This window comes from Necator americanus, chromosome I (assembly GCF_031761385.1).
Source record: "Necator americanus strain Aroian chromosome I, whole genome shotgun sequence".
NCBI classification, from domain to species: Eukaryota; Metazoa; Nematoda; class Chromadorea; order Rhabditida; family Ancylostomatidae; genus Necator; species Necator americanus.
This window is the reverse complement of record NC_087371.1, coordinates 1,423,229-1,449,603: the sequence shown is the minus strand read 5'-3', so window position 1 is coordinate 1,449,603 and position 26,375 is coordinate 1,423,229. Positions and strand designations below refer to the sequence as shown.

Genomic DNA, 26,375 nt, shown 5'->3' with positions numbered 1-26,375 from the left:
GGATACTGTAGATTTTAAAGGACGTAAAGCAGACGACAAACATTCCACTGGATATGGAAGATATGATAAGAAAAAAGCTCATTCTCATGTTTAGGTAAAAATTAATGCGAATATGAGAGGGACTTTTTGTGAAGGCATCGATGTGATGAGGGCTTGATCGGAATCAACCACTAATCAATAGGTCAATTCCATGAAATCGGAGTTACACAAAAGTTAGTAAAAGAGCGACGAACAATGGGACAAGGTCCCACATGTAGGCGATATTCGGTTCAACACGAAAATTGCAACCATTTGTGACGCATGAGCAAACCTAAAAAAACCGGAATGTGATAGATGGAAATCGAAAAGTTTTAATTGTTGAAATTGAAAAAAAAGAGAAAAAAGTTATTAAGCTGAATTTAGTTTTTTTTTTTAATTTTTAAATTTAATGGAAATTTTACGGCACATGGTCATGGTGTAAAGCCAAAACGTTGTTTGTGAGGATGTCTTCAAATCAAATATACGCCGTTTTCGGACGAGTTTCTATCAACCGCTATTCTGTAGGCGTTAAAATATTTGAAAGTTGAACTAAATATTTTTGGAGACTGATTTTCTTACAATAATTATTTTGCAAATGATCCAGTCATCAGTCTCTTCAGCAATTTTCAGGAAAACGGAAGTTAATGGACTTTCGCAAAATAATTTGCCGAAAAGAAGAACCTAGATGAACCTTTAAATATCCATAACATTATTTTCTTCGATTTTCGATCTTTTTTCTCGTTCATTTCAAATCGTGAACGAACATGTGTGGCACACTTATTGCCCTAGGATGATCTAATCCGCGTATTACAGCGAATCTGACAAATCGCTGCCTTGATCCAGATGTTGTGGATCGTGGTTGCAAGTTCTATATCGCATAGTTAATCACAGTAAAATTAGCAATTCACAGCTCACCTCGACTACTTCATTAGTATAAACCTTCGGATAGATTTGTGACAGCGGTAAACTGACACAAATTGCTGCCCTGTGAAGAAAATCCACCTCTCGTGGTGGGGATTCCATCGCCGAGAGAAGTCGTGACGAGCAACCGCGTAGGAAAAGATACGGCCGTTGTGGTGACCGCAATCCTACAAAATTGGACGAGTTTTTCGAGAGTATTTCCTCAGAAAATAGAAATTCTATTACTGGTTATATGAAAAATAATAAATATGAAAAATATTATTACTAGTTTAGGCCCAATTTTGATATTGTTGGAGCCTAAGTAGCCTAGTTTAGGCCTAATTTTGAATTTAAAATTGTTAAAAATATTACTATTAGTTCAATTACTAGCTCAAAAATAGCAGTTGCTAGGGAGCAGTTTTTGGAAGTCACTAATTTTATGCACGTAGAAAAGTAGAATATTTCAGTTAAATTTTATTTATTTTTTTTTTATTTTTCTGTTCAATTAAACAAGTAGGGATTTTTTATAATTATAGGGAACAGTTTTTAAGTAGGGAATTTTCGAGGTGAATTTCCAGTCATGACTATTGTATTTTAACGAATAATTGAAAAAAAAATAGAAAAAAATAAAATTAAGATAAAAATAAAAAGTAATAAAAAGAGTAAAGAAATGTAGAGCGAAACGATAAGAAGCAAGTTTGATAAGATTGCACTGTCGGTTATTGGAATCCAGGCGACGGGCGACGTACCTCCAAAATATTGCGGCTCAAAAATTGTGATACAGGACGATTCGCATGATTCAACCGGTGCAATCGCCTGCACCGATTCCTCCATATCGCAGAAACGATCAAATTGAGGCATACTGAAAAATTTCGTTGAAAAATTCCACATGTTCAATTGTCCTTGAATCCTAGGATGTTGAATACGTAGCTTTTTATTGAGTTTTTATCCCCCCCCCCCCCTCCCCCCTATAGCTCGTAGTTGTGGTACGGGTGGTCTGTAACGTTACCAAATCCAGGAAATGAGGTGAACGCTATCAAATGTGTTGCTGTTTTCTGCTGATGCTTTTTGTACGATCATGAAGCGCTTGATAGAATAATTCACTGATGGGTTTTACGTTTTTCCAGGCTCTGACGAAGGCAAAAACGTGGAAACGTTAGCTGTTAATAAATATCAATACCAATCTTGGCCACAGCTCAAACAATCCAATAAAAAGATGTGTAATTGAAATAATTCTAGCGAATTTAGGACATTAGATCAATTTGTTATAAATTAGAAATCGCGAAAAAAAAAATTCCCTGCACTACGTTCGCTCTGCAAGATCCGCAACACGGCCACGGATAGGTCCAAACCATTGGATTCAGCAGTAACTATACCAGTAATGTACTCAAAATATACAGTAACCTACAAGATAGTTTGAATATTAATGCGAAGAAATTACGGTGCGTTTTGAAGATATTGTATGGTTTCTATATGTGAACAAAAAAGAAATGAAAAATGGACACAAAAATTGTGGCCTTTGAGCGTCTATTAAGGGACCACATCATGAATTTGACGCGAGAAGGGGAATACCCGAGAAAAGCAAGAGATGACCTTGCAGAAGATTGCCGGGTCCGGGGTGGTTCCACTCACGTCTTCCTAATTCGTCTTAAATAAACAGTGCGTGGGACCCGCTTTAGTCCCTACCAGTTACGTTAGAACGCGCCTCTGTGCATACGTTCCTGTCCTCTCAGCAGTCCATTCACTGGTTTCACTTGAGAACGCTGGTGAGAAAACATCATTGATTTTTGACCGCTCGCACTTCGATGCGGGGCGTGCGAAAAAGTGGCGCATTGCAACCGAATGTTGGCTTAAAAAAAAAGTGTTGTTTTACACGCCGTTTCTTACGACGATCAGAGAGAGAGACGAGGGGAACCATTCCTGATTCTATCTACAATCTCATCTCTGGCTTTTCCCGAGGATTCCCTCTTCCCACGCCAGATTCGTGGTACGCTGCTTTTAAGCAATTTATACAGTTACTTCGAGTTATGTATGGTTCTTTTTTATTGTCTTTTTATTAATTATATTATAATTATGTATATTTTTATTAATTATTATAAGATGGTTCAGTTAAGTAGGGTAATGATCCAGAAAATTAACATAGAGGAAGCTTTTATTGTTCAGCGAGAACCGCGTATTCTCTTCCATTCTTGTACTCTATGGATAGTTTCTGGGAAGTATTTTATATTTCTGTTTCTTTTTATTTCTGAATGTGACTTTATATTTGAAATTAAGTGCAAGAAAAGTTTCATATTACATTAAAATTGAATCCAACTAGATCCTATCAAGATAGATTACGTCTCTAGCGAGACCCATATGGAAGAAATGGCGCGGGATCCGGCCGGGTACTTAGTACAGATGCCATGAAAAATTTTGAAGGTGAGAAAGCTTATAGAAAAAACGAAAAAGAGGATACCGTGCACGAACGATAGGAGTCGTAGCGCAAAATTTCAATTTATGGTGTGTAGGAGAAAATGTTCTGACCTTCCTAACACACTTAGATGAACGTCAAAGACGTCAGTAAGACCGGCCGCAAGTCGCGATGCGTCACCCCACAACCCCCTGTAATAACTTACCCGGCATGCCTTGACAGCACATCACTTCTCTCAAAAATTGTCCGATATTCGGAGGAAGCACACGAGAAACACCTGAAAAGTACGGATTTGCTCGGTGTGAATGGATCTCATAAATATTGATTTTGATGCATTTAAATTAATTTTGATCTCTTGATCAACTAGAGCCGAGCACAAGGAAATCATATTAAACAAATACTTATGAAAATCCAGCTCTATTTGAAAAAAAAATTCTGAAAGGACCTCTTTTTTTTCTTTTATTCTGATCGTTTTGTTTTTTTTTATGATAGGGAGAGTTTCTTCAACGATTAGACGCTAGGATAGTAGAAAAATGCCGAGTAGATCAAATTAAATTAATTAATCCAGTCCTAAATTTTAATCTGGTCCTTAAAAATGAACCACCGATTTCGTTGCCTCGTTTAAAGCATCGATTATCATCAATTTCTAGTTGTATTATTGATTTTTCTAAAATTTATTTGATCTTCTTCCTCTAGTTTCAATACAGATCCTGTTGGGAGAAACTGACGACGACGCATTAAGATTTCGGCAGTCTTAAATCCTTAATACCTTAAACCTTTAAATAACTTGAAAAAAAATTACTTTTCATTTTTTCTTTACAGTTTAGAGAGAGCAATCGGCCACTGTATGTAATGAAATGCATCGAAAAGAAAAATAATAGCTATATCAAGAAATAAGTGATCACTAACGTTTTGAGCAGACTGTTTAGTAAAAATATAAGATAGTTTAATTAATTTTAATTAGTATTACGAAAAAAAATTAATAGTGGTGTTGGCATTATTTTTAAAGGGTTAAAAAATTCTGGAAACAGATCGAGAAATAGAGTTTAAGTTTACAAAATACCCTCAACACTTTCATACTGAAAAAAAAAACACTTTGTGACAACTGATTTTCCTTTCATTCTCTAATCCTTCCCTTTTCAGCCTCAGATTTATCTTCGTTTTGTTTTTTTTTTCGTTTCCTCAGCGCTTCTTTTCATGTTTTGCACGCGATTTTGTGCTTGTTTTTCCTGAAGCGATCTTTCCGGAGGATTACGAGTTGTTCGGGAAAACATCGATCTACGTTGGAGTCCAGCGCCTGGAATTTTGAAGTGTGGTTGTGTGTGTATGAAGAACGGAAACGAAGCCCGAAGAGAAAATTTGTGGAAGGCAGGTGTTTCTTTCGAATATGTGTTCATGGAGCAACATCCAGTGTTCTTTTTGGGTCCACATTAAATCTTCATCATGAAAAAAAAAACAGCTAAAATTAATGAATGCCTCCATCTGGATTATCGACGCTCAAAAAAGATTCATGGCTGAAGAAACGATTTCCTGCTAGCTTAGTTTTGCCCTTAATCATCTCAAGAGTTCAAATTTCATGAATTTGATCTAGTTCGGCCCCAAATATATTTTTGAATAAAGTCAGAAAGAAGAAAGAAGGCGAGAAGTTCACAATGCAGCGCTTTTTCTCATTTTCTAAGAAAAAATCCCCAAAAAAAAAACCGCTTCAAGGCTTTGAAAAGTTCTCCACTCGTGATCTTGATGGCTTGATAAGTGAAATTTTTAGAAAAAATTTTGTTTTGATCCCCTTTCCCTCAAAATCACTTCATTACGGCATCATCAATGGCATATTAATGTTTTCGCCGTGTTCGCTCTTATTCTAAGTGACAGATGTTTTTCGGGTAGTTCGCGGAGCCGAGGGGCGTGTAGGATCGGACGTTTCCGTGCCGCTCGTCCCCTCTAATGAACTGATTCAAGCTGTCTCGTAATTGAGACGTCTTCATTGTTTATAACAAATCGTGGCCGCTCCTTCTCCTCCAGCTTTTCTGGACACAAACGATTGGCGGCATCGATTTCTGGCGACGTGTTTTTAGAATTACTTGGAAAAAAATACTTTGAGGAAACTTTCCGGTCGCTCAAGGAATTAGTGCATCAGAAAGCGACTTTGCACCGGAATCCTGGCTTAACTTGAGGTATGAAGGAGGTTCCAAGGGTATAATTGAAATTTACTCAAGTTATTCTCCTAGAACTTCTGGAGCGCCAGGGATAACGCTGAATCTTTCGAAAACTCGCTCCAGAAATTTCTTCGCCTAGTCCCTCATCCACGAACGACCACCAGAACAAATCCCAGCGATCCGCTTCTCTCATTCATTCGAGACGGAGCCTATCGGCGGTTGCCGGCCGAGGCCCGGCAGCATCCCCGTTGCCGGCAGATGAGTTAGGTTGGGTCAATGGGAATTCAGTTAACGAAATGCATTGCACTCGTCCCTGAATCTCCTTAGATTCAAATGGAACTACGGATGAGACGATGAGAAGAACACCCACGAACATTCTCCTCATTGAGGTTGCGGTTCCTGCTTGGTAGCTAGCGTTTAGGATTACGAAACTCGGGTTACTAAATCCGAGAAAAACCAGGAAAACACATTCTTCTTTGTGGTGAAATTGAGGAAACAATCCATACGTCCGGTGATTTTTGCATGGATTCGTTGTCGATTTTGTGAAACGGGCCACTTCTGGAGAAATTTGTTGAGTTTTTATGAAAATGTTCGGAGAAAAATTGAACTTACCTCAAAAATTCGTGAATTTTCAAAAATCATTGCTCCACTGTAGTAGATCAAAATTTTTCCGAGAACAAATGAGAAATGAGAGATTTGTGTGGTGAATACAATTGTAGAACTTCTATATAAATGAATAAACCTTTCTAATTCACAAATTCAAATTTGGATAAAATTCTTAGAAGATATGAGTCAAACCTAAGAAGCCTGGAAAGAAACCTAAGATAGGAGGAGTTGAGCTTTCAAGAATTTTCCTAAAATGTACCGAATTCCATTGAGTTTGGTCCCGTGGGGAAAGGAAAGAATTTCATGGGGTTATGGTACTGTAGGCATTGACAATTTCAACTCATTCCTTTTATCCCTTCAGAAAAAAATCGAACAATTTTTGAATTAGGTCGAAAAATTATGGTAAGGCACTAGTAAGCAGGCGGTGCATATTAAACCATAAATAAAAGAGTGGCATGCTGGATTTTTTCCAGCACGAATATACTTATTATTACTTGTATTTATATCATTATTTTATTATTATTTATTTTTATATTTTTTGTAAGTTAAAATTCCTGAGAGGATTCGGAAGATCTATGCTCTAAGGCTATTATAGGCTTTTTGCCCGTTTCGTACAACTATTTCTTTCAATTTTTATGATTTAAGGATTAGTTCTACTCGCTTTCCCTTTCTGAATGGAATATAATTTCCACCTAAAGGGATTTGCACCAATATCCATCAAATATTCTGCATCATAGTTTTTTTTTCCCGGACATCATGAAGAACGAAGAGCGATGTGTGTGTATGGATTGACAGAAATCGGAAGAGGGACGATAAATGTTCTCCGCGTGCTGCTGAAGAGGAGAGTAATAGAGTAGACAGAAAAAAATGGCCCCATAAACACAAATAAATACAAAATATAAATATAAGTAGGGAAAATTTAGAGGAAAGGGTAGGGGGGGAATTTTGTGAGTGTCACTTTTCCGAAACATTTTCCAAGGAAAATTTCCGCGCAAATCTTTAAGAGCTGGTCTGGTCGATGGCTAGGATAGTCTTGAGGTGTTGAATAAATTTATTTACATTCGATTTTATTCGTTATTGTTTATTTATATCATAGAATTCTGTACTGCTTATTTATCTCATCCTTACAATAAAACAATAAATTGCGCATAACCGACTTCTCAATTTTTCAAATAATTGAACGATTTCAAGCAGTTCTACACAGATTGTGGGTTTAGAGTGGTTTCAATTTTAATTTTCTTCAAAAAAAAACTTCCAGAAATTGTCCTAAACGACGGAATCACTAATATTACAACTATTATTATTACATGGTTCTAAATAACAACAGTGAGTCCACTGCACTGCACTACCATGGGATCTTGTTTATATTAAAAGTACGAAGTTCTCCGAAAAATGGATTAACGGCCTTTTCCAGACAGAATCGGCTCTACTTTTTTTCTGAACAAAAAAAGAGAGGGAAAAGAATATGATTTATACGAAAATGTGAATGCGACTCGAGCAAATCGTGATTTTTTCACGAAAACTATCCTTTGATAGCATAGACAAAAAAGAAAAGGCTCATTTCCGATTTATTGCATTTCCGTTTCTCAATTCCCATTTTTCCGGAAGATCCGAGAAATAATCTATTGGCTTTTGGTCTAATTTTTGACATATTTCTGGCAGATTTTAAGTGATTCGAAATGTGTTCAAGAAATATAGTCCTCAACTGATGAAGTGAAATCAATGGCCACAAGAAAAAAATTGTATGAAATCTTCGGAATTCCTTCAAAGTCATTTTTTAGCTCTAGTTTCTGAGAAACTCTCTTCTTCATGTTGAGATATTCAATATTATCTTGGTAGGCTACAGTAGCCTTAAATTTTTTTTTTGATTTTTTGAAATTATCAAAACGATTGTTGGATATGTTGTGCACACGCATGTATGGAAGATGAACAGTCAATATTTTTCCCAGTTGTCCTGGTCTGAAAGTTCAAAATTTCGCTTCGTCGCAAAAAAAAAACCGTCATTTATATCACTTCGAATGGCTATCGATGGGCGTGGTCAGAAAATGAGGTTTTATTGAAATAAAAGATTAAAGAAGAGTTTTGCTTTTCCATAGGACCTACTAAATCTTCAAATAGAGAAAACTAAAGTGAAAATAAAACACCCTATAGATAATTTAAATTGAAAACTTTCGTTTTTTTTGAGGGAATTTTTGAGTTGATCATTTTTTTTCTCACCGTTCATCATTGGATCCTTTTCTTTTAGATTCCTTTTTTTTGAGATTCTGTGGCGATCTGAATCTGATTATTTGCGATCAATTTCTTAAGATTCACAATATGTTTACTTCACTTGGTATTATTAATGTCTATATTATTATTCATTATTCATTATTTTATTATTATATTATTTTTATTTTTTTATTTATTATTACTATACATTATTATTATTAGTTTCTATACTAATATTTTTTTTGTTCAAGAAATACCACAAATTTTCGAAACTAGCATTTTTCTCTGTACTTATGCTATAAACATCTTCAAAAAAAAAATGACTTTCTGGAAAAGTTTCGTTCTTTTCCTCAGTTCTTCAATTTCTACCGGATGGAACATCTGGAGAATCTCTCCAATATGTTGGTTTTCGTTTGAAATTTTGATGAATGAATGCGACAACGCGAAAGATAGGTAGGTGGGTTGCGTGCAGCGTTTTTTTTCCCCGTTCATACTTATAACTTTAATAAATTTCCTACGTGATTATTTGGCGCAATCTAAACTTCTCCTTTATTTCATTTAAGTCAAATTGAACGAAAAAAAAACAAGTGATCCTCGAAGTTTCTCCTCGACAGCCCCGAAAAAATCCATAAGCACCTCTACTTTTGCGATTTCGTAAGGTTGTTGTGTGGTCAAATCTGATTCTTTGCATGAATGCTTGTCACCTCTTCGCCGGCGGCGATCGGCGAAAGAAAAGATTGAATACGGCGATAATTTCGAGGATTTTTTCGTGGAAGCGTCCCGCCTGCTCCTTTTTGAGACTCACCCTTTTTTCAAGTCTAAAATGACGAATTTGAAAGAGATTCTTCTCGAACGATGACGTCATTGAGGACGAAACGGGGTCTGGGAAATAATGACGGAACCTTCTAGAGAGAAAAATGGAATCCCGAGAGGGTCAAAAGATTCTCTAAGCCACAGATCTCTGGGGAGTTACGAGAATTAAAAAATCGCTAATGGACGAGTTATCCCGCGAAAAAAAAATCTACAACATTTCTTTAAATGGACTCTGTAGCCTACTAAAATGATAATGAATATCTGAAAACAAAAGAATTCTCCAGCAAATAAAGCTGAAAAGTGATATTCAGGAATTTCCAAGGATTTCATGTACTTTTCTTTGGCCAATGATTCAAATTTACACTTGCCGTGGATGTTTCTTTTTCGAAATTTCATAGAAACTGTCCTAATTCTAGGAAACCTTCCTTGTAGTGGGTCATTAGGATTTCGGAAAGCCATGACAATAATTGTTTAATGGTCTGAAGGGGCTATTTTTTTTGAAAAGGAAACTTTTTGTTAATTTTTGAAAAGGGTTTTATTACGAATTTTTTTCCATTAACACTTACTCTCTAGTTGAAAAATGCATAAATGTCAACTCTATGTGATTTAATGTTTTGCAAAAATCTTAAAATAGGAAATTTTTCCTGTGGAATTATATTGATTGGTTCGAATTCGAAGTCAAATATTGCATGACTTTGTAGGATACGGTAAAGAAGAAACTAATGGAATTTTTAAGCAAAATTCCCATTTCTTAGACGACCTACTCTTATTTTAAGCCGAGTAAAATTCGTTATTGAGGAAAGTAGCCTGGAAATCTTATTAAGATTTTTCTGCCTTGAAGAATGCTTCCTTTAGAATACATCCAAGAACTTTAGAATACGTCCAAGAAATTCTGAGTTTGGTTTTTTTTCTTTATCCTGAAATCTTTCTGTTAAATTTTCCATTCAGCTGCAGTTTTTCCAGCAGTAATGAGTTTATTGAAAAGTCTGTAACCACTGACTATATGAGTTTATAACGTTTCACTAATCGTTTCACGAGGAACAACTTTCTTCTTCTTCGAGAAAATTCTGGAAGCCTTCTTCTCCTGAGCTCCATGTGGAGGAAAGAAGTTCACACGAAAGCTTCGAAAGTCGGCGAACATCGACACTTTGCCGGTTTTTTACGGAAACATAAATATAAACTAAGCGGACAAGTGGTTTTCGACGTACTGCTCGGCGTTGAATTATGAGTAGAACAGGTGACTAACCACGCCCCTTGTGGAGCGCTTATCGCCAGGATAACAAATCATAACATTAAAAGTGCACAGTAATAATCTTTTTAAATTTTGCCGCCAGAAAAAGAGTAGCAAGGAGTTCGTCGACGAATCGATCCATATTTTTCAATCACTTTTTCGAAACGAATGTTCAACTCATGATAGATAATTACTTCATAGTCATAATTACTCTCAAAGTTAGATGCTCCGGAAAAAAAAAATCGAATAATAACGAAAAGTAGGCCTATCGAAACAACGCACCGGCGCACATGATTTTCCATGGTTTTATTTTTTTTTAATCACATGAGTGCATAATTTTTCATGGTTTTATTTTTTGGGGAAAAAACCTTGGCAACATGTAACATACGCCAACCATATGTATGTTGTTGTTTATTGGTTATCTCTTTCCAAAAAAAAAATAATTTCTCCTAACAACTTTTATCCTTTTGATTTTGATCTCATTACAATTGATTATTTATGCAAAATAGAAGAGAAAGATTGAAAAAAGATAAAAATAAAAGATTTTGTGTCGCAATCAATTTAAAAGTGCTTAATTTTTTGGAGTTAGGATTTATTTAATTAAAGTCAAATCTAAAGTTGAAAATAAACTTAAGTTTATCTCAATTCTTTCCTTCAGTTATTTGATTTTGTTTACTAATTTATTGACGGATCCTACTTTTACGTTGCAGTAGAAAACAAAGTGCAAAACAAAAAAAAAGAATCCAGAGCGAGTAGAAACAGATAAAATAAAGACGATAAAGAAAGACCCGAACCAAAATATTACTTATATCCAGAGCATAGGAACCATTTTTTAAAGGATGAAATTATGATTGTTACGATACCACAAAAAAAACCACGTTAATATCGGAAGAATACATAGAAAACAATGAAATGAGTGGCTTTTTTAAGTTTTTCAAAGTGCAGAAAATGGAAATGAGCGAAAAACTTATGAAAAACGTGGAATCTGAGGGATGTTGAGAGAATCGCAAATTACAGAATGCACACGGGATTTTTTTTCCAATTTACACCCACGAACTTGAATTTTTCTCGAGTAAAAATGAGAGAATTAGGGTGAACCTCGAGTGCTATTACAGAATATTTTCTTTTCGGATCAATGATCTCTCAATTTTCATATTTTTAAGTTGTCTTTATTTGTTGCAAAAATTTTCATGCTAAACCAAGACGTTGCTGCTCATTTACTTAATATTCTTGAGAAGTGGAAAAGAATGCGATAAATCGGGAAACAGTGACAGTTTCTATGTTTCTCCTCATCTTTTTTTTCTGGAATAAACAGGGAAATTTTTTTTTTTTTTTTGTAAGACTAAACAGCATATTCTATTTGTTGAACTAACATGCATGTATATGAAACTGGAAAAGAAAATAGAAAAAAGAAAAACATCTATTATTGAAATAAAAGGAGACGTGAAAACATCAGCAACAAAAACAAAAACATAAAAACAACTATTGAAAGTGGAGCATGGAGAGAAAATGAAAACATGCATGAACTGAAAAGAAATTTTGCATTTCCTTAGAAATGATGGATAACCACTGGAAATTCCTGAATTTCTATCTTATGTATTAATCAGTGTGGTGATCAGAATTGAAGGATTAGAAGAAATTCTTTGGTGTTTTATTTTTTCTTATTATATTTCTATATACATATAATATTCTACATAATATTCCACTTGTTTATTCTAATTATTTATTCTATTTGTTTATTCCACTTGTTTATTCTACTTGTTTACGTTACTTATTCTACTTTCTTATAGTAAATTATGTCGTAGAAATTGAAAAATCAACTTTGATTTTCTAACAGTGAACAAGTACGTAGCATGGAATTTTCTCTGCTATCCTAAGTATCCATGTATGTGTTACGCCCGGCAAACACTTTGATGAACATCAGCTCTTCGGCAAATCCACTAAATCCAGTTAATTAGCGTTCTCTATTACGGACGAATCATGTTAACGACCAAAGTGAATTCTCCTCAAACACTAAAACAATTTCCTTTTGGGACCATATGAATTTTACCAGCATCAGTGTCTCAAAATTTTGCAAAATTCCCTCCAAAAATTATAAAATATGGCCTTACGGCCACTTTTTTTTCGCGCCTGAAATCCTTCCCAAGCGCTTGCCGCTAAAGCGCCGTCAAAACGCTTGTTTGTCGCCTATGTATAATCAATCAGGAATTAGCCACCATTGTTTATAGAACTATGAAAAGAGCACGTTAAGCGAAGAGATGCAGCGTGTCATATCAAAAACTGAGGTTAAGTCTCATATGTGACGGTTTTGGATCCTCTAAAAATAAGCTGAGCGCAGCGATTCAAAAAAAAAACACTAGAAAATGTAGAAATTCAGGAGGGTCACATACGGTAAAATGAAAAAGTTTTTAGACGGAGAACATGACAAAAATAGCGGAAAAATTTCTCCGCAAACTCTTCCGTCTAGATCCTGACAATAAGTTAGAGAACAAGAGGAACATTTGTTAAATTTGTAAAAAAACAAACTGTGTACAACAGTTGCTCTGACGTAAATTTCCGAAGAAAAAAATTCCCTTGTTTTAAATTTTATTACTATGTTGTTGCACTATTTGATTATATTATTTACCAGAAATTATTTTCTAATTACTTACTTATTTATTTACTTATTTGTACCTATCTATAGCTTTTATTTGGATAGTTTTTTTTTTCGAAATTAAAAATGAGCGATTACGAGTACTGTAGTTAGATTTTCTGACGGAACTGAGAGTAAATGCATAAAGCAGAGGGACGAGGGAGAAAAAGAAGCAATTTTTGAGAATTTGGAGTAATTCCTGTAAACATCCATGTAACTCCTTCCTATAATGTGCTTCCAACACACCTTTGAATGCTAAGCGAATCAATATTTATCGAATACATGCGCAAGGTAAGAGGTTGGCGGTACAAAATCATAGAGGCGAAGTGCTTCATGGGTATGGGTGATTTTCTGAAAGCCAATCCATCTCTGGAAGCTTTGCGAGCGCAATAAAATCAATAAGCATACTTTCCATGGATAGGGAATCGTTATGTTCTATTAGGGTTCAAGACTCGAACCTAAATCTCTGTCCTCCACAGCCTTTTCAGGAATTACCGTAGGACTTTTACTGTAATTTTCAGCTCTTATTTTGAATTCGTACAAAATCTTGGAAAAAGTGTAACGCGGGATCAATCGATAATTGAAACATTCGCATGTTCTGTTATGTTCTTTACTGCACCTGTGTAGCTACAACAAAAAAAGACACATAAATTAGATTTGCGCCTATGCTATGAGAAAATTTTATGAGCTCATCCGCACCTTTGCACCAGATGGATTTTTCCCGGATTTCCGGTAGCGAAAAAATGCTAGTAAATCTTCCGATAGAACTACTGGGTAAATCAAATCCGAGGTTGGGATCTTTTTCTATTCCTTTTTTTTTTCGTAGAAATGGATAATTATAGTAGAAAAACTGCAGAAAAAGGAGGTGAAATTGCGACAATTGTTGTTTTTCATCGTATGGGAAGAGAAAATGACAATAAAAGGACCATTTAATCGTCTTCACATCGCAATATGTTTATTTTTCCTTCTTCTTGGAATTCCCCAGGGATAAGAAGCGCACCTGACAAAAACACATTCGAACCTGATGATATAGGAAAAAGTTATGCTTGCGGAAAAAGTTGAGCCTTATTTTTCGTTCCAGGACACAGAGGAAAATACCATTCAAGAGAGAAGACGATATTTTCATTTAAAGGTGAGGTAGAACATAGTAAAACACTCACTTTATTGCCGTACTCCCACCAATTGTCGCCACAAGCAAAGTGACCGTAATCCAGATCATAATCTATCCATAGACTACGGTAGCGGACGTTAATGCGGATGCAACAGGCGCACGCTTACACACGCGTGTATGCACACACACACGCGCAGACAATGGGAGGATGCGTACGGCGGAAGATGCGCCCCTTCACCGGCGACGACGACGAAGACGACGCACAGCCCGCCTCCGCCACTCCCACTCCATGGCCGCTCGCCCGCGCGCGAGCGAGCGAGCGATGCACGTGCGTCATCGTTGACGGATCCGCGCTTCGGGCGACATTTGAAACGGAGACATCTGGGGATATCTACACTTGTGTGTATATATGTTTGCATATGTGTGCGCGTGTGTATTTATCCATACAGACCATGGCGCTCTCAAGTCCGGAAGTGTCGCATTAGCGCCGTCGCTGAGAAACGAACTTCTGGTGATGGGTGTCCGATTACGTAAATGGGTGCCTGGATTACAGCCTTGAGAGCGGATCAGTAAGCGTATCCGTGTCCGCGTCCGCGAAAAGAGGACGATTCACGTCACAACACTTTCGCATAATATATTATGATACTCCTATGGAGTGTGTTCAGATGGAAAGTGCTTCAGGGTGCGGGGGGCCCCGTCAGCCGTAAATGCACCTGCTGTGCTGTCAAGCGTTTTTCAGCCGTGTTTTTCTTAATCAATGGGAAATCATAGGGAAGGTCCTTATATTCATATGATTAATTTATTTGTTTTTTATTATTTTATGCTATTTTTTTGAAATTATTTCCCTTATGGACTCTGGAAATTTTAAGTAATCCACACAATTCTTAAGGATATGTGTTTCTAAGTGCCCTAGTCCCAAAACCAATGGAAAGAAAAAGAAGTGCGGTGAAAAGGAAACAGAATTATCAATGTATCAGAATCCATAAGAATTCCATATGAAGAAATCCAAAGAAAAACGAAACGTTATTGTTGCTTCTTATTTTTATTTCTTTTCTTTTAAACACTTTATTCAACAGAAACTGGCACAAACAACAAAAATTCTGAAAGATTTCCATATTCCACAATTTTCTTTCGTGCTTCCGTCGAATCCCAATGACAATCCTCCGAACATTCAGCCTTTCGTTTATTCGTTTTTTTCACTCATTCACTCAATCCGTCCACTCATTCATTCATTCATTCATTCATTCGTTCATTATGTTTCAATATTTGTTTGTTTCTAAAACGTATAGTCACCGGCACTTATGTTTGTTCGGGTAGACGCGACGCGTACGCCGCACGTGCGCTCGTTGCTTTAAGACATTTCCTCTGCTCTCTGGACCCTCCATGTCATACGCATTGCGGCAATCAGCGCAAACATAAGGGTCGGTGACTATACGTTTTAGAAACAAATAAATGAAAATTGAACGTAATGAATGAAACATAATGAATGAATGAATAAATGAATGAATGTACGGATGAATGACTGGGTGAGTGAACGAACGAATGAACGGATGACTGAGTGAATGAATGATCAAATGAATGAGTGAACGGATGAATGAATGAATGAATGAATGAATGAATGAATGAATGAATGAATGAATGAATGAATGAACGAATGAGCGGAGGAATGAAATAATTAATTCAACAAAGATAAACAGCAACAACAAACAGTAGTGAGCAAAAATGATATGTGGTGGAAGTTAGGGCCTAATCTTAAAATATACTAGCATAAGTTCTATATCTGAGAAATCCTGTGATATGCTGAAAAAAAATCTTATTCATCTCCTTACACTTTTTCCTTCATATAAAATGGGAATCCTTGCCGTTCAGGCGAGCAGCAAACGTCTAACCTTTTCGTTTTTCTTTTCAATTTTCTTCTTCTACTTCACTGCATATATATGGATTTCAATTACACTTCAAAGTTTTGTACTTTGTAAAATGTTTCACGAGAAAATTGTTCTCGGATGAGAATTGAAGGATTTTAAGATAAAATGAATGTCAAACTTCAATAAGAATAATAGAAACCATCCAAGCGAGAGAATTTTCGGCCGTTTCTCATGTTTTTTTGACCCTCCTCTACGAGATATTGTTTTTTTTTCTTTTTTTTTTAAACGACAATATGTGAGTCAGCCTGGAGTGCTACTAAAAATATGAAGAATGAGAACACGTCCACACTTCTGCTGAGGTCCCACCGTCCCGCAATTTAAAATTCCCGCATAAATATATGATAAAAACGCAATCTACTAAATATAAGCAATGAGAGCACGTGCACCTTTCTACTGGGGTCCTATCGCAACCTTTGTAATAGTAGGTATAGTATATAGATGTAGCGGGTGTGGATAACTTCGCTTGGAAAGATTTTTTAATTTATTTTTCAATTCGCACAGTTATGTCGATTCAAAAGAAAAAGTAATTCAAAAAATTGTATAGTTTTCATTTAAAAAAAACAAAAATCGTTCTTGACCTTTGTTTAAAAAAAAATTCAAAAAAAAAATGACGAAGTCGACTCTGTCTATTTACTTTCTTCCTGGCGCAAATTTGATCATAGTACTTTCCAGGCGGTTATCGAGACTTGTGCCCTGTTCTATCGGAATAGCGTCTATTTGTGAATTCTGGAGTACTTTCTGGATTTTTTGTGGGCAAAAAAAACTACTGCATTCTTTACGAATAACTTAAGGAAGGTGAATTTAATGCTTGAATTTATTACCTACTTAAAATTCCATAAATAATTTCCGTTAATTACGCATAAGCATATGCGATTGCGTGCTCTTCTTAAAGGCATCACCCCACGAATCTGAGGTGGTGCGGATTTCAGATGGAGTATTCGTATACGGGATGGGAGACTATGAAGAGGGACGTGAATCCGTCCATTTCTTCCTAACTGCCGTAAAAAACGGCCAGGAAGATGCTGCGCGGCACAAGGCTGGCGCGCTCCAGTCGAACTCCCTGTAGAAAATAGTGCGCCAGTACGCCTGAAGCCGTATCTTCCGGGCGGTTTTTTACGGCAATTAGGAAGAAATGAACGGAATCACCCCCCTCTCCATAATCTACGATCCCGTATACGAATACTCCACCTGAAATCTGCACCACCTCAGATTCGTGGGGTGATAACTCGGAAACAAGAACTACGGAGAACACGCAAAGATTTGACCGCAAGCGTATTTTCTGCGGTTCAGCGGTTGAACCGCGGATCTACTATTCCGGAGGTGAATTCTGGAAAAAAAGAACTCCATTTTCTGTTCATTTTTTTCGCTTTTTATTGATTGACGCAATCGTTAAGAAAGTTCATGATTTCTTCCTGTTTTTTTTTCCGTATTTGCTTTACGGATCAATATCGATTGCATCGATCGATAGAAAGCAGCGAAAAAAAGGCAGGGCGGGGAGGTTTTCTTTCAAAATCCAAGAAAGTTTGCTTCCTAGGAACTATTATCGCGTTTTGATTGCATGAACTACAAATAACGACAAATTTAGACCTCTAGTGGTTTTAAAAATTACAGTGAGTTCTCTTAAAGCTATTATTCATTTAATTATCGGTTTTCTTTTTTGTATTGTTCCAGAAGAAAAGAAATGTATCGAATAAAAAAAACACTTTCAATAAATCATAGGCATTCGACGGAGTACAATAAAGTTAATAAATGAGGCCTAATAAAAAATAAGGATTTATTTACGAATTCTATGAGTTTCCATGACGAAAATCTCCGACTCTAAAAGATGTAAAACGCTTAAATTTATGTGCAAGCAAAAAAATCAATACACATGTTTCTCGTGTGTGCGATATCTTTATACATAGGCTCAATGCTTTGCAATGTTCAGAATTATTTGATTACTTTACGGAAGGCTTTTTTCCGGGGTAGGTCTACAAAATAAGGATAAGCTGATACTAACTTAATTAATGGGTAATTAACCCAATTATAAGCAGAACTTGTTCCCGTTGACCAATCGGGTTGTGGTAACTTGCAAGGATTTTTTAAAAAGGGTTTCCAAACGATTTCACTGAATTTTGTCTTAAAAACATTGGAAACTTTGAACTCAACAGAAAAAAGGATGTTTCCAGGAACACACGAATCCGTGTTGCACGCTTCTGAGCCGAATTTATTAACGAAGTAAAAAAAGAAGAAACTATGAACACGTGCTTTACTTTCGAACGCATACTCAATCGCAAGCGGTCACGCTATGCTCCGAGAAACAGCCCGCTAAAGCTTTTCGGGATGTTTCACTAAAGCTTTTTTTTTCTAGGATTTCGAAATAAAGTTTTTTTCCCTGAAGTTTACCTAATCTAACTAATCTTTACCTGACCCAGACATGAAATTTCCCTATGGAATTTTGGAGAAATTTTCTAGAAATAAAAAAGTAGAAAGAAATACATCAAATGCTAGCCCTAGCGACGCTCGTAACAATTTCAATGATAAAGGTTGGAGCCAACCTCAGTAAACTAAAAATTTATTTGAGAATTCTATTATTTGAAAAATTTAAATCCATTAATCTATTCTTTTATTTGGAAACGTTTGCTCTACTAATCTCTAATCTAAATCTACTAAATCTACGTGTTATAGATTTTTTAAAATAAATAATAATAAAAAAAAATAAAAAAATAATAAAATTAAATTTTCCAAGTGATTTTAAGATTCTCTAGATAATTTATGGTTTAATAATAATAAAATGATAATTCAACATTGAACAAGCAATTTTTTAAAAACTTCTTTTTTTGTGTTTTGAATAAAAGGAAAATTGTCTAGGAGGAAATCAGGAAATAATACTCATCCTATAGAAAAAGTAAACATAATAATTTTTTTATGTATGTAGGTCAGAGGGTCGAATAGTTTTATTTATAATATTTATTTTATTCGTTTACTGTAGTTAGGAAAGTCACACTAGAGGTGACATTAAGCTTCGTAGATTTAAACTTTACCTAAGATTATAAGAAACTAGAAAATCTTAGATGTGGAGTTATTTTGTTATCAGAAAATCGATTTTAAAAAAATCTTCACGTGTAAAGTCTCTGTATGGCCTGTCTGTCTTCGAAGGATCTACACTAGACCTCTGCACTGTGGGATATTCGTCTAGTTCTGCAATTGCGGTCAGAGCGAGTCTGGCATCAGAAATGCGCAAAAAAATCGACCCCTTTTTGTGTGAAGACACGTAGGAATTACAGTACTACAGGCGAAAATTTCTCGACAGGACCACATGGGTAGATTAACGTGGTAAAAACAACAAGATCCAGCAGGAAAGAAACTGTGGTTGTGAATATTTTTAAAAGAAAAATAGTATGTGAAAATAAAAAATCATAAATGATAAAAAAAATACCACTGACAATAAAAATGGCAACTATAATAGTATCAAATAAGATGTGCGCCTTTAAATTTTTTTCGCTTTTTCTTTTTTCGGGTGGGAACAATTGGAGCGAAATTTATGTCGATGCGTTCGTCGTAAAATATACGTGTAGGTATTGAGTGTTGACGGAATATAACCTCCATAGAAAACAACCTAGTAATTACTGAATTAATGTAATGAACCGTGAATATTTTGCGATCGTCAGGTAATAACAACGTTCCCCGCACCTTCTCTACGCCTCATCAAATCGAAAAGAAACGACAGCTGACAGCTAATATTTCCTTTAACACCCAAGTAGGTTAAATAAAATCCCGAAAAAAAAGTAATTTTTTTTGAGAGATCACTGAAAAAATGAACAGCTCATTCTTTACACACTTTTCTTTGCATTCTTTACACGCTTTATTTTTTTAAAATATTTTTTCTGAAAATTTTCCTTATTGGCTTTCAGGAAGCAAACGTTTCTTTTCGATAGCTGCTAATAATAATAATAATATTAATAATGATAATAATGATGATAATAACGATAGTAATAATAATAATGATGATGATAATAATAATAATAATAATAATAATAATAATAATAATAATAATAATAATAATAATAATAGATAACAATAGTAGTAATAAATAATAATAGTCATAATAAATAATAATAATAGTCCTTTACGCCGCCAAACCAAATTTTTCCAAGACGCCAATCTTGAGAGCTTTTTTCTGCAACCACCTTTTGTAGGATTTTAATTATCAGGAAATATTTTAAAAAAACACAACATTTGACTGTAAAGAATTGGAAAAAAAGCTTGTTTGAGTGGTAATTTAAGTAAAAGTCAAGTTTCTCAGTCCGTCTCGTCCAATTTTCTTCCTATTTTCCCTTTCATTTCTTCGTTATAATATGATCTCCGGTGGTTAGTGTCCACCTTTTCAGAAGTCTAATAATTTTTGAGTGCCGGGGTATTCGGTGAAGAGCGAAAAACTAATAAGATTCGGTATTTTTTGAGTTCGCTTTGAAAATAATACATCCAAAAAGTACGCTCTCGTCTGCTCCCGGCAGATTGATCGGAAGAAGTAACCATAGAGACAGACAACTAATGTTTTCCACGAATCTTTCTTATTTATTCTATCAGATATGTTATAATTGATCATAGTTTAGTGGAAAAACTCACGCTTCGTTTCGTTTGGACGATTTTAAAAAAGGGAAAAATCGGAACGAAGCACGAATGTTTCACAGTTATACTTTGAAAAAGACATATGTGTAGAGAGGATGTGGTATTTCTCGTAGGTTGTTTTCCGGAATCCATTACAATCCTCAGGCACTCGATAGAAACTTCTCTATACGAAGAAATACTCGCCTCTTTTGTTTCTGAGTACAGTAATAATAGGAAGGGACTGTCTAACGTTCGTCATTTATTTTTTTCCGGCCCCGTCACCAAAAGGGCACATTGGGAAGTACAGCAACGAAAAAGTGAAATGAAGGAATCAATGAAAACAATAAGTTCGCGTACGGGGGAACTGAAAAAATGTTAAAGACCAAGACCAAAAAGACCAAGCGGAACAAAACTTGTCAGTATAGTTGAATAGAAAACAGACGAATGAAGACCGTAGGATTTTTTTCAATTTTTTTTTTCGAAGAAATCCAAAGAAGATTTCAATTTTTCAATTCATTTCAAAAGAAAGTTCGTGTGATGAATACATCTATTTCTTCAAAGAAATTCAAAGAAGGCTTCAATTTTTAATTTTTGAACATTACCCAAATCATACCCCAAAACAAAAATGAACACAGAGAACTGTAGGGGAAAAAGTGACATCGGAAATGTTCGAAACTAATTTAGGACAAAAAATAATTTGCTTACGATGAAAGGTTACGGTAACAAACTCAAGCGGCTTACTATTACTGTAAAAAAATATGTTCTAAACGAAAGAAAATCGCCGCTTTCGGCTACAATATCACAGTCCTTAGCGGTGAAAGGATGTGAATTTCAGCGGACGCGTAGCGGTCGCCTGTGTCAACATAAGCACCGCCGCCACTTTATCCATGCGCTGAAAAGAAGAAGAAGGATTGTGTTAGAAACTACACTATTTTTCGTCGTGGATCTAGGATGTGGTGGGGAGCCGGTGATACCCAGCAGCTATTTTTTGCACGAATTTTACGGTCACTCCTGAGTGCCAACTTAAACCATGAGAAGAAACCAGTAACAACTTGCAAAAACCCCTCCAACTGTTCCTCGACCTCTGACCCAAAAAATTTGAAAATAAATTTAAAAAAATATAATAAAAACAAGTAAATTAATAAAAGATAATAATAAATAAATTTCAATTTGTTTTTGGTCTTTTTTGTTTTTTGTTTTTTTTTTCTGTTTTTTCAACCAGCAGCGGAAACAAGCAATTATAAGCGGGTTCAGAAATATATTCGGATCATGGACCTCAGTTGATCGTGAACTGATCCGAAAATGTGATCTACAGCCCGATTACGTCGTCGTTTCCGCAAGACTTTGACAACCTCGTAGTCGTTCCACGTATCGCCCGTATATTGCGCAATTCCACTTTCTCGACGGGACCGGTTCATCGAGAAATATCGTCCTTGAGAGAAAGAGGTCGTTTCGCTTTCCTTAAGCGTAATTCTTGTTTCGGTACCATTAATTAGATCGGATTTTTTCCCCATCGTCTGGATAAGCAACGAAATGGAATGATTGACTGGTTGAGCATAAGATGATGGATTTTTTTTCCGGCGTAGTTTAAGCGGTTCTCAGAACAGGTTCCCAAGTTTTTTTTTTGCTGTACAGCAAATTTTTCACACACTACTGCTTTTCGGGCTAGTTCGATACGATATTCACATGAATAAAAGGATAATCTCTTGCGCATACGGCGAACGAATCCTAATTCGTTTTTAGTAAGTTGCGCTAAGATGCGAGACGGCGGATTTTCGCCAGAGACCTCACATATCTCGTGAGCCGGTCGTTAAATAGTTCATTTATTTTTTAAACTTCTAAAATAATTATTTCTATTTTATTCTTGCTTACTTACTTACCTGCTACTACTTATTTTAATTGACATTTTTATTTTTATTATTTATTACATTATTTATTTATTTTTATTATTTAGGATTATGGTTAATTTATTTTTTGAAGTTTTTAAAAAACATTATCTACTTTATTTTTGCTTACTTATTTACTTGCTACTATTTATTTCAATTAGTATTTTTTATTTTTATTATTTAAGATTATTTCACCACTCGTTTGCTCTAATTAAGAATCTAAAAATTTCTAATCTAATCTTATTCTATTTTTTGTTTCATTATTATTTTTTTATGGTAGTTCATTTGTTATTTTTTAATTACCAACTACTTTAGTACCATTTACTTACTTACTATAACTTATTTCAAAACTGTATTTTTATTTTTATCATTTAGTAGTCGTTTCATCGCGTCCACTTTAAGTTTCATGATATTTTTTCAAAGGATTCCTTTCAACGGAACAAGGCAAAAAATTAGAGAATCCCTTTTTTGCTCTCTTTTTTTTGTGATGTTCTACAATTCCTGAATAAAGGACTTTACAGGGTGAATTTACATAAAATGCAGCTGTTTACAATCATATTTTTCCAACTTCATATAAAATTACAAATTTCTCATTAAATATAAATTTAAATAAAAATCAAATTTAAAAAACGAACTAAATACCAATAGTTAAATATCAAATATAAATTTGAGAGATTATAATTACAATTTTTATACTATAAGTTATATTTACTCTGTTTCCTTGCCACATCCATTTCCGAAATGTCCTGGAAATGTCGGCCGATCAAGCGCGTATGATGGTTTGTTTGCTTTGGTCCTCCGAGAAAAATCTGCGCCGGACGCTCGTAGTAGTCTCTTCGGATGCCTATCTCCAGAAATAGGAACTGCATTCGTTCTAAACGAGCTGAATCTGCAGTCTTCGACGACAATGAGATTTTTCGCTTGAATAAAAGCAAAAAAAAAAAATTCTGACAAGTTTTGAACTAAAAGGAAGTTAGTTCTATCCCTGACCACGTGGACCTCGCCTTGCAGCATCTCCTGCTATTGTGCTGCAAATGTTCTTAGGCGATAAAAGCTGAATAGTTACGATATTCACATAGTTGGCCCATGTATACAGTCTCCTTCTTTCAGTTACGAAGGCATTGCTAGAAAAGTTAGTTTTGGGAACTGTTGTTGTTTGTTTGCTTGTTTGTTTGCTTGTTTGTTTGTTTGTTGTTTTCTTCCTCGTGTTGTGTTAGTCACTATTCAGATTTTATTGTCACAACACCAGATTCTTTTGATTTCCTTGCGAAGGTTTTCCTGGTTTGTCAAAACTCTTGCAATTTGATAATTGAGTAATTGATAATATATTTGAGTTTTTTAAAACTGCTTTGCAGCAAAAAAAATCCACAAACTTTTATTGGTTTTGATTTTATTGATTTTTGATTTTTTTATTGATTTCCTGGATAAAAATAGAATTCAGTTATTTACAATGTAGCGGCAGAAACGGGAAGACTAGTTCTCCTCGTTCATCATGGAGTTTGGAAAAGTTTGCCTTCTTTCCCATAGTTTCCGTTTTTTTTTCGCTTTTTACCCCCGTAACATAAAATTTCTGGATTTCTTTTTTTTCAAAAATTGCTCTATTCGAGCTGCACCGCAATAGATTTTATGAAAAATATTATAAGAAATTTTGTTGAAGTATATTTTTGTGAGATCGATCCTATTTAATTTCAATCCGAATACGGAATATTCCAGATGTAGTCTAACTAGTAGAAAGTTGAGTTGGTGATATGAACGGACTGCAAATTTCAGCTGGATTTTTTTTCCTTTCGGCTTCAGCGGAGAAAAAGAGAACTCGTCCAATTTGCACTTCCTTTTTTCTGTGTTTTCTTTGCTTTCCCTGTTCACTTTTAAAGATCTGAGAGTGTGGTGGGTTTTTTGGTGTCCGTAAGCAACACAATGCCTCCAAAGGAGATCCAGAATTAAATCCGTGGACTATCGGATCCGGGGCTGTGGATCTGTACAGCTCCCGGTGACGTCACATCATCCATAAACGTTCTCAGCAGCAGTGCATGCATAATTTTGCCATTGAGATGACGCATTCTCGCCGCCGACACATAACCGCCGTCGAGGCCGAACAGGATCCCTGATGTGTCGTCCTCGTACAGCTTACAACGTGATCCAGTTCGTATGTATATGTGCTATAGATGATGTTGTTGAGACTTTTGCCGGCCAGAATCAGCCACCATCACCAGCCGAATGCGCCGGGCTGTAAACCCCGTCTGACGTTACGTTACGTTAACGTCGAGATTCATGTAGCTGCTCCCGAACCGCAACCGTCGCCAGCCTCGATTCGATTCGATTAGCAACACCTACCGTATCGATACCATATAAAGATAGTTTCCTCATAACTCCAGTGTTATCCTCTACTCGTTTAAATTCTCTCGGAATTTGTTGTCGTAGCAATTTTTCTCTACATTCCTGTATTTTCCTACAGCAATTCTTTTCGCCATTTCCTCGGCGCACGCTCCTGTCTCCATCACTTTCTCCAACATTCCTTTTCATTTTTCCTTTTTTTTTCTCCCGCCTTACTGACTTTCAATCCTCTCTTATTTTTTTTGAAAGTACTGTTTTTTTTTAATTAAAAAAAGGATGATGATTTTCGGATTATTCCTGGTTCAGTGAGTGAAACCCCTGAGTTTCCTGAGTTCGAAGCTGGTGGGTCACTGGTGTCTCACCAGTTTCGAATTCTAGAATATTTGGGGTGAGTCACCGGTGTTGCACATCGTTGAAAACCTCTCAGCCATTTTCCGGAAATTGTCAAATAGTCAGTTATTACGTCACTTAGTGTTACAAATTAATTAGCTAATATAGTTATTTCCAAATTACTTTTTTTTGAATTTTTTCTCTGCGGTCATAGCAAAGAAAGGTTCTTCATTTAGAAAAAAAAATCTTTTTAATTCCAAAAAAACACTCCAACCATCTTGTTGTGCCCATTTTGTGCGATTTTGTGGAACACGGAAATTTTTCCTCAAAAAGTAGGTTCAGCTGGTTTTTCGTATTCTTCCGTTGCTTCCTCGGAACTCTGGCAAACACCATATCTTCGACATCTTGTTTTTTTTTCTGCTCTTCGGCTAACATCCGACGAATGCCAGAAAGTGATTTTTACTGCAAAAAAGGAATTTCGATGTTTCCATGCTGCTTTTCGGTTTTTTTTTCTTTTTTTCCCAGCCACTTTAAACTGTGAAACCTTCTACGTCACTGACGATGACTGAGCGGTCGACGTCAGCAGCTGTGACTGATTTCACGCTTCCTCCATTTAATGAAGCTATGCTGAAAGGAAAAAAACACACTTCGTGTCAGCAATTCCCTTCACCAGCGACCTTTCGCCGATTCCTAGGACCGGCTTCGAACGAACCGTTCGTGTTATGTTGCATCGTAAAGAATGAAAGGTTGCTTAACTGCTTTGCGTTGATTAATCCCCTTAGGATGCGCCAATAAATTCATTTTAAAACGGTTTAAGATTTATGAACGTCTATGCACAATGTATACAGTAACCGGCCGAGGTTAAGTCAACTGTCAATATGTCAACCCAATTTCCTCATCCTCTCAGATGAGTACGATACCAGTTCACCGAGCTCGGAGGAATGAAAGGTCTAGTTGGCCTGAGGCAGTTTCGAACCATCGAGCGTGCAGACGTACTTTTGACCCCTTACCACTGCGCTACATTCGCTTTGTGTTACATCATGGATAAAAATTATGAACCCAACTCAAATATTCGCTTGGGGATGACGTAAGTGAAGACTACTCTTACGGTAGTTCTAGTGTAAAAATAAAATAATCCCTTCACCCGCCCACGCCTCGAATCTCTAGAGATCCGTACTTTTCTCGCCGCTTTACTAAGCACACTAGTTTCTCAACGTACGCAACATTT

General features: G+C 35.8%; 3 protein-coding genes across 4 annotated transcripts; 1 reads left to right on the top strand and 2 right to left on the bottom strand.

Annotated features, from left to right (window-relative positions):
• Positions 1-202: 202 nt before the first annotated feature.
• On the bottom strand, positions 203-14,190 carry RB195_004169 (uncharacterized protein; the record flags this gene model as incomplete). Of its 2 annotated transcripts, XM_064180046.1 has the most annotated exons (5): positions 203-310; positions 934-1,106; positions 1,668-1,780; positions 3,534-3,605; positions 14,132-14,190. In XM_064180046.1, 5 exons carry the CDS (start codon positions 14,188-14,190, stop codon positions 203-205), a joined length of 525 nt encoding a protein of 174 aa, XP_064033175.1. The 2 variants fall into 2 exon arrangements, with proteins under 2 accessions (XP_064033175.1, XP_013308315.1); XM_013452861.2 differs by lacking the exons at positions 3,534-3,605; positions 14,132-14,190 and having other exon boundaries at positions 1,668-1,779.
• Positions 14,191-14,282: 92 nt separating this feature from the next.
• On the top strand, positions 14,283-14,641 carry RB195_004168 (uncharacterized protein; the record flags this gene model as incomplete). Its single annotated transcript, XM_064180026.1, has 2 exons — positions 14,283-14,481; positions 14,532-14,641. The coding sequence occupies 2 exons, from the start codon at positions 14,283-14,285 to the stop codon at positions 14,639-14,641; spliced, it is 309 nt and encodes a 102-aa protein (XP_064033174.1).
• A 5,245-nt stretch (positions 14,642-19,886) lies between these two features.
• Positions 19,887-20,093, bottom strand: RB195_004167 (uncharacterized protein; the record flags this gene model as incomplete). Its single annotated transcript, XM_064180010.1, has 1 exon — positions 19,887-20,093. One exon carries the CDS (start codon positions 20,091-20,093, stop codon positions 19,887-19,889), a length of 207 nt encoding a protein of 68 aa, XP_064033173.1.
• Positions 20,094-26,375: the final 6,282 nt, after the last annotated feature.